A 14211-nucleotide genomic window follows, 5' to 3' on the forward strand; every position below is an offset into this window, starting at 1 on the left:
TCCCGAGTTGAATGAGATGTGGAATTAGAGACCTTGGTTCCTGAGTATGGAGAATACTCAATAGTAGCTCTAAATAGATGCAACAAAGCAAAGTTTGTAAGTATAGCCCAGGGATGACATCCTGAGCAACCACAACAACTTCCCCCACCATTTCCAGTTTTCATGACAGCTTCGCTTTTTATAACTGTTCTGAAACGACTTCTTGCTATCAAGCTTGTGGCTAATATAAATGTGTCTATTAGGTTTTTTTAAGCATTCATAAAATTTACAAGAAATATTGCTTTGTGCACATCTACAATTAAAAGAAGAGGTCTCCACAGAGACCGCTGTAATGATATCATTGACATACTATGTAAAATGAAATTAAATTGAGTTAATGAGCTACTTAAACAAGTTATAATTTCGAACCATGAGCGCTGTTGAAACGGAAGCTAAAAAAATTAAATAAAAAAATAGTAAGTTGTTCCGTGAACAGCAACTCATGAGGATTGGTTTCCTGTAGACTTTCGTCCTTGTTGCTTTAGCCTTTCTTCTTTCTCTCCGACATCATTATCAGCCAGGAGACACAAATGCTGTGGTTAGTTTGGGGATATGTACATAACTGGCCAGCGAGCTGCTGTGAAATTAAACAAATCATTTGTTGTGCTAGCCTTTTCCATTAGTAAGGGCACTAATTTGGGTCTTTTTCACTGATAACAGTGTATCAGTTTTCACCGAGCCCTAACAGCCGAATGGGAACCACTTTCAAATCCGATTAACATTGGCCAACAGATTAAATAAATAGAGGGAGGACTGCCTAAGATAGCCCAGTAACGCTCTAAGGAAACAAGTTTCATTTCCTTAGGATGTCAGCTACAAAGACTAATTGGTGTTTCTACTGAAAATGTAGATCTAGAAGCAAAGGCGACAAATACCTAATTTTCATTCTAGTCAAGCAATTCAGTATGTATTTAGAAGGTTTTTCAGAAGGTCTAGGTGTCTGTCGTCATTCTCAACTGGCTGTAAAACAAGTCTACTCAGACTAAAATACAGATTAAGTATTCTGAACATCAGAAAGTTTATCAACCACTTTGAAAGAAGTCCTCCATTATAACCTTTTTAGTAAAAAATGAAAATACAGTCACTTTTTCAGTCTTTCATTTTTTCATCTCAAGTTTTACAAGGAAGTAGCAAACCTGCATGCATATTTTGTTTCGCCACTACAACGTGCTGACACGTTTCTAAACACAGCAGCGGCAGCAAAATAAGGGATGAGAGTAACATCAAATTGTCACAGCTGTTCACTAAGCAATGCATATGCAAGCCTTAAAAAAAACCTGCTAAAAATCTCAAATTTATTTTTAAAATTCTACCTTCAACAAAATAAATTATGATTTTTCAATGCTTAATAAACTTTTGGAACAGAAGGGGAAAAAACCCCACCTATTTTTGTTGTAGACATAACAAAATAGTCTTTCAGAACTTACAAAAAGCAAACTGATTTGCTGCATGGCCCACCTTAGGAGAAAGGGAAAAAGATATGTCTATTGTGGCGGAGAGAAAGAAAGGTCGCTATTACCCCATCCTCTGATGTGTCCAGTTTCCCTTTTATAGCTGTCTACTTGGCAGATGCACAAAGCAAGTGTGATGAAGCAGCAGAACAGACATACTGTAAACTAAGAGCAGCAGACAAAAGTTACTTGTCACAAAAAAAAAAATTTCTACTGAGGGCCACACTAGCTTTCTTATGCAACCTATTCTCTAGCATATTTACACTTGAAGCAGCACAGAAAACTAACACACACAAACTCAGATCAGTAGAAAATAAAACTATACGGTAGGAAGATATCCAGCTAATTATTTTTGACGGTTGAAGAACATGACTAAACAAAAAATTCTTCTCTTAAAAAAAGAAGAGAGTAAGAAGCTACATTCTCAAAGCAAAACCACACTGAAGCTATTGAGTGCATGGCTCATGTAGCTCAAGGGCACTGAGGGGGATCACAAAAGCTAAGTTTAGCCTCATAAGGCTAATCGCCCCAGGTATCTTCTGCAGTCAACAGAGAGGGACTGGGACACCCGAGGGTGACCGAGAACAAGAACCTTGCATAGCTGCTGTGAATTAACCTATTACACTGCTCTGATTAACTGTTATGATTGATTTTAGCTTCATTGCTAGTAGTTATATTAAATTTGTACCTTAAGTGAAGCTAGTGGATGTTCTGGACCAAGTAAACTCCAATGAAAAGAAGCCAAATCTTCATCAGGTAGAATATGATTACCTAGAACACAACACAGAACTTCATTTAAGTACACCATAAAACATTACATACTGATTCTACATGCAGCAACACAAATTTGCAATCAGTTCTCAATTCCCAATCAATAGGATTAACAAAGAGAGATTAAACTTGCAGATATCTTTGTTATTCCAGAAGAGCCTAATTAGCATGCTGCTGCTGCAGCAAGAGAGACTTCCCCCTGTTTGAGGAGCACTCTTCCGTGAAACTCTGCTCACTTACAGAAGTGACAGAGCCAAGTCACAACACATGGTGTCAACCTCAACATGGCATGTCCTTTTAGAGGATCCTCAGCAGGATTTAGTAATGCAGGTGCAACAGTGTAAGAACACGCTCTATTGATACTCTTCGAAACAAGCTGGTACGCCCTTCCTGCATCCCAGCACGTGCATTACTAATCCACAGAGAGCTGTCTCTGCTCCATCATGCAGTGTGGGTCAAGCAGCATGGCACCAGGCAGATTTATCTAACCCTCAGGAACGCGTGCAGCTCCCATGACACTTAGCAAGTTCCCAATTCCTGCCGTTTCTTTTGCTGACCTGACTAAGTCTGTCTAAGACAGGAGCCTGGGCTGGCAGCATCAAAGTAATTGGAAAATTATGTAGTTCGTAGTTGTGTCAATGAACAGAGATGGTGGCTGTATTTACAAAGCTGTTCATACCAAACGGAAGATCACTTACATAATTTCATGGGTTTTTTCCCCAAAGCACATCATGCTCAGGAAAAAAAAAAATTCTTACTAGGAAATATTTCATACGTTTGAATTAATCAAAGGGTAACTAATCAACCACTGACAGAGTTCAGTGTCTGTGGATCTATACAAAGAGCTAAACAGAATGTATTACTACACTTCTGGTAGAAAACTTAAGGATGTTTTCAATATCTGGCTTTATAAAGCAGCAGCTTAGCAGTGAATGCACAGTTGTTGCTGTTAATATATTGACAGCTTTTTTTTTTAAATTTCACAGTTTGGACAACATCTTGAACTTTCACCTACTCATAAAGAATATGACAAGATTCCCTACATATGACAACAATTGTTTACTTTCTTAATATTTTGCTTGTAAAATAATTTAGTTTGTTTTTAATGCTCTTTAACATGTGAAAACCAAGAAAGCTGTCCATTGCCTGGCAACTAGTAGATGCCCTCTTAAGAGAGGGAAGTCTTTGCGTCCAATCAATGCTCCACCTACTGCTGAGATCTCCAGGAGGGAGACATTATAATCTGTATTCATTAGGAGCTAAACTTTAAACTCACATCAGAAAGATTCAGCGAGTTTGTGTGTGTGTGTATATAAAAAACAGCTGCATGCTTACTAATCTAATCAAGGTAGGATTAGACAGCCTTTATAATGCAGGTCTGAAAAAATCAATTACAGCCAGACCACTAGACAGTTTAGTGATAACTAACAGTAACTCCTGCAGATGCTAATACTATCTTTTAAAATAGTCAAAGCTTCTCTCCCTTCCACCAAAACCTCGATCTTGCTTGGTCTCCAACTGTCATTTCAGTTAATTCCACCCACTGAACACACACATAAGACACTCTGACCGTTCTCACCACATACTGACTTGTGGAATTTAGGATGATGAAGTGCAGCAGTGTCTTCTGCAGTCCACAGAAGTGATGCCTGTACTTACCTTATGTAGTTCTAAAATTTCACTGAGAAACAGAATGAGACTACATAACTGAACACACATTACAAAGTACTGCCACAGTGGGAAAGAGATCAACATTACATAAGCAACCTCTATTTCTTGACCTGGCTGAACAACCTCAACATATATTGATTTTTCACATTTAATGGCTTATTATAGTGCACGCCTTAGGTTTTTCTAAAGCAATTAGATACTAATTGAAGTCACTGCCCTTTCTAAAGAGTTCACTGAATTACAGCCCTATACCTCACACTGTGTTTCTTTTTCTAATGATGAAGCTTGGGATTTTGTTTTCTTGAAATCTTTGAGTCAAAATTTACAAAAGAACCCAAATGAACCCCCTGTTTACATCAACAGCAGTTAGGACAGATCTTTTTAAGAACACTCTCAGAGGACACAGTATCTTGGCCACATTTTAACTACCCATGACAAGGATACTCCTTATATTATAAAGCTAGAACCACAAAACCCTTCTGCATGGAAAGCTGTAAGAAGGAAAAAGCTATAAAACAAACAAACCAACCACAGTGTATACATAACCTTCTCAGAAAGTAATCTTTAAAAATTTGCCTCGTTGGTACTGTCAGAAGAATATTTTGCTGGAATACTGCAATAGACTTCATCCCTGAACATAACTCAATCCCAAATAATTTGCCATTGAGGACATTTTTTTAATTGACCAGTTTTGTATCATTCCTCAGGCCCCGCCAACTGCTGAATGTTTGGCTAAATCATTCGGGATTTTTTTCCCTTTTCAGCATCCTCAAATTGACCCTTGAAGTTAATGACAAGAAAGTACCTGAAAACAAAGAAGTCTGAGTTTTCCGTATAAAGGGAAATGGATTTGCAGACCTAAAGCTGCAAACTTTACTGATGCAAGTATTGTGATAGTTTTGGTCTTCTGTAGTCGTAAACATTAAACTAGCAGCATAAGAGCAATTATTTCAGAATACATTAATTTAGTCCTAAACAAAGTACTAGCACAGGGAGTTACACTGGTATACCCACAACGGAAGAGCAAGGTAACAGTTTCATATATCTTCCCATGTCATCAAGCACTCACTCATTCTTTCCCATCGTGATTTTCTTCGTTCTACTTAGCAGGTTTAAGAGACCCAAAGAGGCCACAAGAGCAAGGGCAAAATAACTTGTGAAGCCAGACAAGCCCTCCGGTATTAAATAAAAATATAAAACTTTAGATCCAAATGAGCTACCCTGCTTTACACATACGCCACACTACACATAATTATGTGCATAGATGCATTTTGTATTTTATTTAAAAAAAATGAAATTACTATATTCTTAAGGTTGCAAAAGTTAAAAAATGTTGCAAGTACTTTAAGTCAAACAGTATCTGTTTGTTGTAAGCTTATATAATCATTTATATCACCAAATACCTAGGTTTCCTAATATTCATTAATATAAAAAAACCCAAACCTCTCATCACAGAAAGATCTCCGAAGTATCTTCTGTTCGAACCCTGACTTCTATGAACTTTATTCTGCTTACTCACACTGAATACACACACAAAAGAAATTAAAAAAATACACAAAACTAAACTTGTAGCTGAACTGGGTTTTTTAACCTTTGTACCACATTGGAGAAAAAAAAAAAAACCTATAAAATATCTCTCCAGTGATCACATGAAATCACCTCAAGTTTCCTTCTCCTAAGACCAAACTGAAAAATATTTTGTCATGTGAGATACCAAGAGAGAAAAACACTGATGGTCTTCTTGCATAAAATTTACCAGAATAATTTTCACCTACCATTTAATACAACCAAGCAATGCCTCAACTGACCATGCAGCTGTAACTCTGTGACAAGTTGAAAGTGTTGTTCACATGTACTTCACGTTAATTCCATAAAGCATATCTGCAACTGCGAAACTGCTTTTCAAGCAGTAATTCTTACTCACTGAATTGGCATGCAACAACTTATTTATAGACTCCAAAACAAAGCCTAGCAATAGTAGTCTATCATGCAGTTTACAGAGTTTTTGTTTTAAATTGCAGCTTAGCCAATCATCTGCCATTCCTCCACACAGACCATTCTGGATATGAAAAACATACACTAACAAAAAGCAACTTCAACGAGTCAAATACTTGTGGCTTTCTGCTGTAAGATGCACTGATTCTTTCCTTCTTGCCATGGAAGATACCTGCCTGGACTAGAAACAATTTAATATTAAAGACTACTAAAATATCAGTATGCTAAAGCAGAATACATAGCCTCTCTCATTCACACCTTTCAAATGAGAAGTTTTCTTTTTCTATCATGTACCCATGCTAAAACACAGTGTCAGTGAGAAAATAAAGAAAATCCAGTTTTCTTCATTTGTTTGCTTAGTACAAGATCAAGAACATGGCTGCTCCGTGCTTATTTACGCAAAAAGAAGTTAGAATGCTGTTCTAAATAGATCTTATTCATTGGAGTCAACTAGTAATTAATTCACTCTTCTATCAGAGTATGACCGCTATTCTCTACCACTGCTGTGGAAACACAGTGTGTGAAAATTGTCCCACTTAAGCAGAGATGTGAAACTGAAGTCCTTCCTACCCATCCTCCTTTAAAGATACTACACCATTTAGCATTTGAAGCAGGAAGACTAAGAAACTATTCAAACACCACTAATGGAATGGTAGGATGCTGGTTGCCCATGCTTTCAGAAATGTGGAGTTTCACTCAATTGTATAGTGTAATGTACTTCTGGTGCAGATGATGTGCCATCATATTTGTCCAATACTCATTTTTGAGGGAAAAAAGAGTCCCTACAATCCAAACACCTTCACTCCATATATGTTATTTTTAGGTAGAATACAAAACAGGACAGAAGTATGCTTTCCCAGTCTAGAAAGCGTATTATTAAAAGTAGACCTCATATACTATATAAGACCAAAACTAGTAGAACCGCAATCGTCCCGATCCCTCCCCACCCACTGAGAACATTTTGGCTAGGCAGAGCTTTGCAGAATTCTTACTTTCTACTCTTGCTTCTAGACAGCCACAATTTGCATTGCTCACAGGTCTCTACAAATTCAGCATGTCTGGCCTCATAAAAACGCAACCAGCCCACCTCAAGTATAATAGGAATGTCTGAAACAAAGGGTTGTCTTTCCCTAGGTGCTTTGTCAAATTATACACACGTATTTTAAAACAGTTAATAGAAACTAAAATCGCAAGTCTGACTAGCAGCATCAAGTTCTTTTATTACTTCACTTACCTAAAAGAGCAGCAAAAATAGGAAAGCGATTTGGATTCAGGTCCAGTTGCTTGGCAACTTCATGCATTAGGTATTGGCTTGTTGTGAGACTTTTCCCATTACGGCTCAGTTTTAGGGCATGGGCACTGAAATAGTAAGGGATGTTGCACAATGCATAATCGGAGTCATATGCAACCAAACCATGGAAACCTTTTTCTCTGCAGAAAGCAATTACTTCTTGATGGTGATCCTCAATGCTCTGTGCAACCTATAGTGGAAGACAGAGTAATTAGCTACAGTGTTAAATTTCAGTACTGATTTATCACATGTATACGATATATTGGGTCTTTCTGAAACTATATACGTGCATTTGAAACACTTGCAGTATATTTAAAGTAATTTTAAAAATCCAGTGACACAGTACATACGAACAGGATGTAAGGAACGCTCAGAAACACAATACAAAGCTCTCGAAAGCCTACACACAGGAGTGGCATTACATATTGGTGAACTCATCTGAAGTAACTGTTTATTAACAGAAGCACTCAAACTCTAAACATATTACTATACCAATGTCTGTATTGACTCACAGGAACAATCTTAAGGCTGTGGATACTTAAGCAGTTCAGCAAGCCAAGATGCCCCCTTAAAAAGCAATCGCAGGAGCACTTTTAAAGTTTTGCAGCCCTGTTTTAAAAGAAACAAATATAACCCTAGATAAAGAGAGGTAACTTTCTTGACCTTTCAAATGTCTACCTTGCTGTGTTAAGCCAAATTTTTTCCTCTTTCCACTTTCAGCCTATTCATTTATGCACAGCTGTCTCTGATGGTGCAAATTGCTTCAAGTTTATAGCCCAAACTTCACCTCTCAACTCACGTTGCCTAGCAAAGCACATATTTTAGGCTATGGCAATCAGATGACTAGAACAGACATGTTGTGCATGGGAGAGATGGGCCAATTCCTAATGCTGGAAATATAAAAGCAACCCTTTCTTACCAAGAAGAATATACTAAAACAAAAAACCCCACAATGACAGGTTAGTACCTACGGTCCTGCGTTTCTACGCACCATCAGGAACCATTACAACTACAGCTTGCATACAAGCACACAAAAATAAAGCGAGCTGAGTGCTTTTGACGTCTAATGCTTTTACCTTCTACACACATAATAAACACTTGGTGATTCAGAAAATCCCACAGAGGTCAGGTGCTGGGATAACCTACCCTCGCCAAGTATTCAATTTTAACAACGCTGATAGCAAGCTATCCCAAAATAGACTAGTAAAAAACTATTAGCTTCAGTCTCCACAGTACGCATGAATAACTACAGCATTAGTGCCAGTGATGCTATTTATTTCCTCTGCAGCCACAGCCCTGCAGAACATGAGCGAGGGTCCTACACCTCCACAGCCCGCTCCAACAGTCCCGCAGTCATCCACCTCTCAGCAAAGGTTTTGTTCAACAGCAAGTTTACAGTGACCCTTCCTTTCCTACTCACGCCTTACGCTTTCTGAACCTGACACTGAATTACAGTCTTCCAGTGAGGTATGTAAAATTTTGCTTTTCCCATGCAGGTGCACGAGATGTTCCCTTTCAAGCAAAATTGTGAGCAGCTGAACAGCCGGCACCTCACTCTCAGATATTCCTACAATCAATAACCAGTTCCCTAAGCTCTCCCTATTCCAAATGCTACCATCTTACAGTCTTAAGAAAATGTTACTTCTTCAGAAACATGCTGGATGGACTGTATCAGAGTGTTTTTGAAATTTACTTTTGCTTCTGAGAAAAAAGAGCATATTCATTTTTCTAATAACTATTCCTAGCATAACGTGTGCCTGCTGTACACAGAATTGGAAGAGACTGTAAGCATCTTTACTAAAATTTAAAGATATCAGATTTATACACTTACTAACTCAGGGAGGGCAATTTAGGCTTTGCCACCCCCACCCCCGAGTCTTTACATGTTTTAAATTAGAAAAATCCCAGAGATTTTTTTTTTTTAAGGGTAGATAGATTTAAATAACATACATAAATCTAAAATCAACATCTTTGCATGCATGACAACCACTGATCATCTATAAAAAACAAAGTAAGAACTCTTTTTGCAGCACTAGGTGTGACATGGGTGTGCAGATAATACAAGAGGAAGCAGTGTGCAGCCCGCTCTGATCTCCTATAAACTATTTCCTCCGCAGCCTCCAGTTCCCTCCCTCCACACTTTATAGAGCTATCTGACACAGCAACCTACAAGCATGAAACTGCAGTATGTTTAGGTAATACTAGAATCCACATTCAAATAATTGCACTGTCACAGGGGAAAGAGCTGTATTTACCAAGGTACAGTTAACCCGCAACATAAAACTCTTAACAAGATGAGAGTCACAGAAATAGCTTTCAGCTCTCACAGGAGGAAAGACTCTGAAAAGGCAACTATACCCAGGCAACGTGCATGCTTCAAAATCAACCCAGGGAGGGGGGGGACACGGGTGAAATAACAGCCAGGAGTTTGGAATAATTTTCAAGTCTAAATCTTGTGTAAATATTAACAGTGCTGGATCAGAAAAGAGAGAATCTTGTCCGTGTAAACAGGCACATGCACGTTTAGATACTGAGAACAAAACAAAAATCTCACCAAAGTATTAAAGATGTTAAGATCTCCACTGCTTAAATATTTAAATTTTAGCAAACGTGCTTTGCATAAAAGCTTCTTTTAAGAATTATTTCCCCCTCCCCCAAAGAGAAAAATACTAGGTCACAATTAAGCTAAGAACCCGTAGGATATTTTTTATAACTTGGAGGAACCTGTTATTTTTACATCCTGCTGAAACCATCTGCAAGTGATTTATAATTGTTCTGGATGGAAGACATTACTCTTGTTCGCCCCTCTAATTACCAAACTAGATTAAATTCATAGCCAGTTCCTAACTCTGCACAGAAGCCTTCTACTCAAGACTCAAATGTTTCCTGAAAATATGAAAATCAGTTTCATATTTAAAGTTAATCGGTATTCTCAAACCCCACTTCTCAAAACAAAGTGAGAAAACACTAGAATTTGGCAACTGTCTTATGCATATGTAATTTCTTAAAAGATCACCCATAAATAAAAATCACACCTTCAAGATGCATTTGTTCTTTGCCCACCAGGACGGTTGCTAGAAAGTGAGCATGCGGGAGAACATGAACAACACTGCAGTAAGGTTTAGCAAAAGAAATGTATGTAATAAAGCAGATTTAGAAAGATAATAAATTGTGTAAGAGAAGAAGAAAAGCAGAAAAAGAACATGATTTAAGTTCAGCAGTATCGTTGTTGGGTATTATGCATGTTACCACTACAAGCATGAAATATACTTCCCCAGCTGAAAATGAATCCATTAAAAACAGAGCTATCCTCGGTTTCTCAACAGCTGTACAAATGAGGCATCAAATGGGAACTGCTGACCTCCTTCCATCCCCAAGACAGCTGACCGGTTCAGCGAACCAGTGCAGTTGGGACATGCACAGTGGTAGCTCAGTGAGCTGAATGTCCCTCGCAGCAACAAACTCTCCCCACAAACACACCAGTATTTGGTAACTAGCACTTGCCAACTCCCAGTGCTAACCTAAAGCAGACAAATAGCCACCCCTCAAATCTGCCCCAACAAAACTGGGGGGGCTTGTGTTCGGTTTTGTTTTTTTTAAATCATGGAAAAAGGCATCAGTATGACATGTCCTCTCACTCCTAAACTGTTCCTGAGATTAAGAATAAGGCCTATTACTGAGAAACCATAATGGAGCTAATGCTGCAGCTAAGCTTGAAAGTAAACAAAGTGCTACAGGTGACACTGTTGTCAAATGTGGCAACTTTATTCGGGTGCAACGTGCTTCAACAGAAACGAACCAGGTCTGAAACAGAATGCATTTAAAAGACTAACAGCTAGTTCAACGTGCCACAAGACTATTACAAATACGAAATCCCTATCAATATCAAATAAGCTGGCTTCCTCTTGTGTACTATGCATTTCAATACTGTATTAAACAAAGTATCCAGTTTAACACATTATAAGAGAGAAAAAAAAAGTCTTATTTTACCCCATTACTTGCTTTTCCTAATGATCTCTAAGTCTCAATAACAAATTAGGGAAGATTTATAATGCACCCACAACCAGATCAAGGTAAATACCTTCACTGCATGGTCCCTAAAACTTTTTTTTTAAAAGAATAAAAGTTATTTCCTAGCTACGGGGGGCGGGGAAGTTCAAGTGACAGGATGTTTTTGCTATCATTCAAATTCCCACCATCATTCATATCCAAGACACACATGATTTTGCTTCTACGCTGAACAGGAAAACACATTACAACAGCAGACACGGCCATAACCTCTTCACTTTAACCAAGCGCCAAACCCAAGACATCACGTTTGGTGGAGCCTGACGCGCCCCGCAAGAACGAGCTTATCCTCCACTTCCAGTTCGTTCCACACACGCTTCATCTGTTGCGGTGGCCCCAGCCGCGCTCAGCTCCAGCAGGCCAATCCCCGCCATGGCAAGGATTGCTGTGCCGGGGTCGAGCGCAGCCGGGGCCACCACAGCATGGGACTTCCACCGCTGACCGGGCTGGATGCCTGCCACCTGCCCAGGGTGGCTTCACACCAGCCGGGAGAGCAGGGAAGATGAAGGGAACATGCTCCTCCAAGGATGGGGCTGGCTGAGCAAGCCAGGTGCTAAAGAGCAACGCTCACCCTGTTGATGAAACTGGGAGAAACTTCACCCAAAGTCACCTTCTGGGTAAGCTCCTTCTAGAGAGTCATCTTTACCCCAGCCAGAATTTTTCTAATCTGCCAAAAGGGCAGTACAAAAGCCAGATAATGTCAAGTTGCTGCTAGTGATCAAGCATGCAACTCTAAAGGTTGCATAATTATTTTTCTATACACAAAAGTAATTTACGATAATAAAGCCTACGAGTATGCGCTTCGCTGCTGCTGCTCTTCCCTCCCTAGCAGGAAAGCAAGCAAGCAACTCTCAAAATTGCAGCTTCATCCTCGGGCTTGTTTTTCTACTGTCTTGTGTTTCAGTACACACCACCGCTCGGTTTAACAGAAACCACCATAAATCACGAATGCTGTACAGAGCGATGCGGCACGGTGATATCCTGCAACCTTTGAAATCGTGGGCTTGGAGTCAGCACAGATCACCACGGACCCCAGCTCCTGCCTGAAGCGTTGTTTATGGGATTAGAAAACAGAGGCTCCCCGATAAAGTAAGAAGTTTAAATGAAGAACTGTCGGATCAGTGCTCCTGACCCCACAAACTGGAAACATTTGCTGTTACGGAGTAAGGAATGACTTATTCTACACTTGATCAAAAGCCCATTAATACATTTGGGCAATGCCGAGCAAAACCCTCACCTTCGTAAACATGAAACTCGAATCTCTGTATTTTGGAGCAAGCGATTTCACCTCCAGCGCAAGTTTAAACACCTCGCCTCAGCAGGGAACTTGTTGCAGATGCATCGTGCGCGCTAACTAAACTAATTTTTCTCGTCTTAATAATTAATTAGATTACGATGCTTTCAGCCAGCCGCTCTCACCTGCGGTACCAAAGTCCCAGCCTCATCACCCTCCCGGGCAGAGTCGGGGGGGGAGGGGGCCTGGGCAAGAAGGGACATTTTGAGTCAACGGAGCGGCGGCCCCGAAAGAACATGGAGGCAAAACCCTCCCTGCTGCTGGGCCTGGCTTCACAGACAGGGGAATCCGGGAGGCCCTGAGCGCTGCCGGTCGCCTCACCGCCCCGCGCGAGCCGGAGGCCTGCGCGGGGCGGTGGGGCGACCGGCAGCGCCATATAAATAGGAAAATCCCCCGGGGGTTGAGGCCGACGAAACTTGGGCCGCCCCCACGGGCCTCGACGACATTTTGAGGCGCTGAAGGGAGCAGCAGGGTGTCCCCCTTCTCTTCTTCCTCCTCCTCCCCCCTCCCCTGCCGGGCTGGGCACTGGCAAGGCCCAGGGCAGCCCCCACTGCCATCTTAGAGCGGCGGCGCCGTTCGAGGGGAGCGGCGGGGGCGCAAGAGAGCAGGGGGGAGGGGGCGCCGGGGGGGCCGGGGCGCCGCGGGCCGGGCGGGAGGCCCGTCTCCTCCTCACCTTGATGTGGAAGCGGATGAGGGCCAGGCGGATGCAGTGCGCCATGCAGACGGGCGGCAGGAACCAGACCTTGGGCGGCGGGGTGCCCTTGTTCTGGACGTGGCTGACGATCTGCTGCGCCGTCTGGCGCTCGTTGCCCTGGCGCTTCACCCACTCGTGGAGCCGGGCCTTCTCCAGGGCGCCGTTGAAGAAGACGAAGAGCTCGATGTTGCCGTTGAAGCAGGCCTTGGCCAGGGCCGCCAGGTAGCCCAGCATGTGGTTCCACTGCCCACCGCTCACCCAGTCCGTGTAGAAGCCGCCGTAGAGCCGGTGCAGGCAGTTGTCGGCGTCGATGAGGAGGCGCAGCGGGGTCTGGGGGGGCCGCTGGCGGCCCCCACCCACGAGGCTGCCCCGCGCCAGCTTCTGCAGCTCGACGGGCACCACGGCGCTGGGGCAGTGCTTCTCGATGTAGTCCTGGAAACCCTGCACTCCCATGGTGAGGACCGGGCGGCGGCGGCGGGCGGGCGAGCGGGGGCCCGGCGGCGACGGCGGCGGCAGCGGCGGCGGGGTCTGGGCTCGGGCCGGGCGGCGGCGGCTGTAGTTGCGGGTGGGCGGTGGGAGCGGTGGAGCCGGGTGGGAGCGCTGGCTGCCGTCGGTGGCCGTTCAGGGGGGAGTTGTATGGATTAGTGGGGGGCTCATGGCTGCTGCGGCCGCCATGTGCTGCTCTCACAGAGCCATGGCTCGGGGATCCGGGCTGCTGCCGCTGCGGCTCCGACTGCCGGGGGGAGGGGGAGCGGCACAGCGCGCAGGAAGCCAACCCGCCGCCGCCGCCGCCTGCGGCAGGGAGAGCGGAACAGGCGGGACTTGGCGGCGGCCGCCGCTGCCACTCACAGGCAGCGCGGGGCGCGCACACGAGCGCCGGGCGAGGCGGCGGGGTGGTGAGCGCGCCCCAGGCGCGGCACCGCGGCCGGCCCGCCGC

The 14211-nt window shown here is 42.8% G+C and overlaps 1 protein-coding gene across 2 annotated transcripts in view; it reads right to left on the reverse strand.

Moving 5' to 3' along the window:
• Positions 1 to 13840, reverse strand: part of FAM120A (family with sequence similarity 120 member A) — a gene marked incomplete at its 3' end in the record, with an annotated part of 52952 nt that extends 39112 nt beyond the window's left edge. Inside the window, exons 1-3 of one of the 2 annotated variants that reach the window (XM_082004852.1) lie at positions 13254 to 13840; positions 7162 to 7408; positions 2179 to 2261 (exon numbers count right to left, since the gene is read on the reverse strand). In XM_082004852.1, the coding sequence (XP_081860978.1) occupies positions 2179 to 2261; positions 7162 to 7408; positions 13254 to 13727 (804 nt within the window). In that variant the 5' untranslated portion in view covers positions 13728 to 13840. The remainder of the gene's footprint in view (positions 1 to 2178; positions 2262 to 7161; positions 7409 to 13253) is intronic. The other variant, XM_082004851.1, reaches the window with a different exon arrangement.
• Positions 13841 to 14211: the final 371 nt, after the last annotated feature.

Source organism: Phaethon aethereus (assembly GCF_964289735.1).
Source record: "Phaethon aethereus genome assembly, chromosome: 11".
Taxonomy (NCBI): Eukaryota; Metazoa; Chordata; class Aves; order Phaethontiformes; family Phaethontidae; genus Phaethon; species Phaethon aethereus.